The 2,978-nt window shown below is 48.3% G+C and overlaps 1 protein-coding gene across 1 annotated transcript in view; it reads right to left on the minus strand.

The window, feature by feature from the left end:
- palld (palladin, cytoskeletal associated protein) overlaps positions 1-2,978 on the minus strand; it is a 16,704-nt gene that overhangs the window by 7,996 nt on the left and 5,730 nt on the right. The window contains 2 exon segments of the mRNA XM_019893153.1: position 1; positions 4-440. The exon segment at position 1 is cut by the window's left edge and continues 192 nt beyond it. Coding sequence (XP_019748712.1) covers position 1; positions 4-440 — 438 coding nt within the window.

Genomic DNA, 2,978 nt, shown 5'->3' on the forward strand with positions numbered 1-2,978 from the left:
AAGGCAGGTTAGCGGACATGAAGAAGGGTGGCGGCGGGGGCGGGAAGGAGGGCGAGCCGGGCGAGTCCACGCCCTTGGAGAACGGCGGCGCGGCCATCTTGCCCAAGGCTTTATGTGAGGTGGGCGGCGACAGCGGGGACGACAGGTTGGAGCCCGAGGACCCCGAGGAGTGGGTGGCGTAGCCGCCGCCGACCCCGCCGGGGCTCTGGGCGGCGATGAACTGCTTGGGCCGCGCGTAGTTGAAGGTGCTGGCCTGCATGGTGGCGCTGCTCTCCAGCTCCTGGAGGTAGGGAGGAGGAGGGAGGGGCGGGGACGGCGAGTCGGACGGGAGCACTTCCTGCGGCGGAGGCGGGACTTCCTGGTTTTGCTGCTGCCAGATGGCGGCTTCCCGCTGCTCCAATAAAATCTGCTCCTGAAGCTGCTTCAGCTGCGACGCGTTCCTGCATTGAAACAAACGGAAAGAAGGCGCTGGTCGGAATTTTCTCTGAGGTCAGAACAGCTGACATCGCCAACTAGTGGTCTGGCATGCACGGTACAGGTTACTCGAGCCGCATGAGGGGGGATCGTTTTGACAGTTCCGAGTTGTTGTCATGTCAGCGTTCACTTAAGATTGCAATTGAATCCCACAGCTCCCTCTCAACATGACGCAGCGAGTCAACCACGCTGACGACCGCACCTCAGGAGGAACCGCGCGAAAATTCAGCATGTCGGTGCAAACCACACACACACACACACACACACACACACACACACACAGACGTGAACAATTAGAAACCAAACATCAGCAGTGACAGACGAACGGCAAACAACAGGAAGCGCTGGTGTGACACTTATCTCCTATGTGCATTGTCGACACGCTTTTTAGTCACTCTTTGTGGATGGCGGCAGGCTGATAAGCTATCAGTCCCGTGCTGCTTTTCCTTCCCACAAGTCACACACACACACACACACACACACACACACACACACACACACACACACACACACACACACACACACACACACACACACACACACACACACACACACAGTCTAAGACATTAAAACCGTACTAGAGTGGCGCCTTAATCTGCTCCAGCCTCCCTCAAAATTAAACACAAATGGTTTTTTTTTAAATAAGAAAACTAGCATATGCTTGGGGTTATTTTTGTATTGTCTGTCTACATGTGTTGCTCCACCGTGTTCAAATATGCATTGCGAAAAGGGTCACAACACTGCAACACTAATGCTGTTAGTTAGCACGCCTATGGCATTTCACATTTTATGTTAGCATGAAGCGAGTGCGCTTTCCTTCGGTAAAGCTATGAAGGTGATCTGTTTGACGACGGCTCATCGAAACTCTTGTGGATTGTGTGACTTGTTTCCTGAAGGGCCACGTTTTGTTTTGTATTTGACTCTCTGAATTCTTATTTTTTTATTTCTATTGTCCGCTGTGGCCCTCATCATGAAAAACTGGTGAAAGGAGCCATCATAATCATCTCAAAAGTTTTTTGGGGGGAGTGTGGATTATTTCTAGTCACTCAGTTTTTTGCATTGATCCGTTCAGCATGAATAACCAGCGAGCATAGCAACCGCTTTAGCTGTCACTTGACATAAAAAAATGACAACAATAAGCATGAATGTAGGTCAGGTAGAGCTTGGAACTTTGAAACTAAACTAAGTGCCTGTTGAGTACGAGGCATATCCCAGAGGTAAAGATAATCAGGAGTCCCCCACGGTTGAGTTCACGTGCCCCCCTCAATCTTTTCCAGATGTCCAACAACCACAAACCCTGAACATTATTTTTCAAACAATCCTGCAATCCTGCATCTCCATATATATATATATATATATGTGTGTGTGTGTGTGTGTGTGCCCTCGTCTGTCCAGCATGTATATACATTTGCTCCTTGCATTCCCCAAAGAGCAAAAGAGTGCTTTTACTGGAATAGTTTGGCAGCTGGCAGGCGTTCTTCAGCAGCTTGATTTCCTTTTTTGGCTGTGCTCGAGTGTGAACACTTGAGCACCAGCGGAGAGGAAACTTTTTTCATCGCGGCCTCATCCCGCTTCTCCTCTCACGACACTCCAGACACAACACCGCAAACACATGTTGGACAATGATCCATCCGGTCCATCGGTCCATCCATTCATCCATCCATCCCACATCATGTCTATAATCTATCAAAGCACAAGGAAAATTCCCATGATCCTAACCATAACACATCACATGTCAAACATTCACGAGTCTGTAAAAAGGAAAAGCCCATGATCCAAAGCATACCACATCATACATCAAACATTGATCTATCTGGAAAAAAAGTAAAGCTCACCACATCAAATGTCCAATGTCTGTCGATAGAAAAGGAAAACTCATGACCCAAAATCACACCACATCAGGTCCAACATCATGTGCCTATTGATGATCCAAAGTATACCACATCATGCGTCAAACATCTACGTAATTTATCAGCAGAAAGGGAAATCTCACGATCCAAAGTGGACCACATTTTAGCATCTGTCCAACATCCATCGATATATACGTATATGGAAAAGAACCTGGTATGATCCAAAGCATACCACATCATATGGCAAAAAGTCCTAAAATAAAACAATTAATGGGTTTTTGTAAGTATCCAATATTTTTTTTAAAAACCCTCAAAAGAAACACTCATTAAAGTTCAAATCCAAAAAGCTAAAATTAAATTGCATTTTTTTTAGAAGGACACAATCCTCAGTATGGCTCACAACAAAGCCGCCGAGTGTGATTATAGGGAACGCCACTGCTCACGCTTCTCGAGGCCCAACCGAAGAGGGACGTGTTCCGCCGTCGCCATGACAACGCAGCTGCGTTTGCGCCCTCTCGGGCCCGAGCCGAGCGGGCCCGCAAGTCGATTTGAAGTCGCTGCCCTCTGCCTGCTCCTCATTCCAGCTGTGACACCGCACTTCGGTCTCGCTCTACTTTCAGTATAAATAGCCGCCGCCGCCGCATCGCCACAGCT

The sequence above is a fragment of the Hippocampus comes genome, unplaced genomic scaffold (genome assembly GCF_001891065.2).
Source record: "Hippocampus comes isolate QL1 unplaced genomic scaffold, H_comes_QL1_v1.1 scaffold229, whole genome shotgun sequence".
Taxonomy (NCBI): Eukaryota; Metazoa; Chordata; class Actinopteri; order Syngnathiformes; family Syngnathidae; genus Hippocampus; species Hippocampus comes.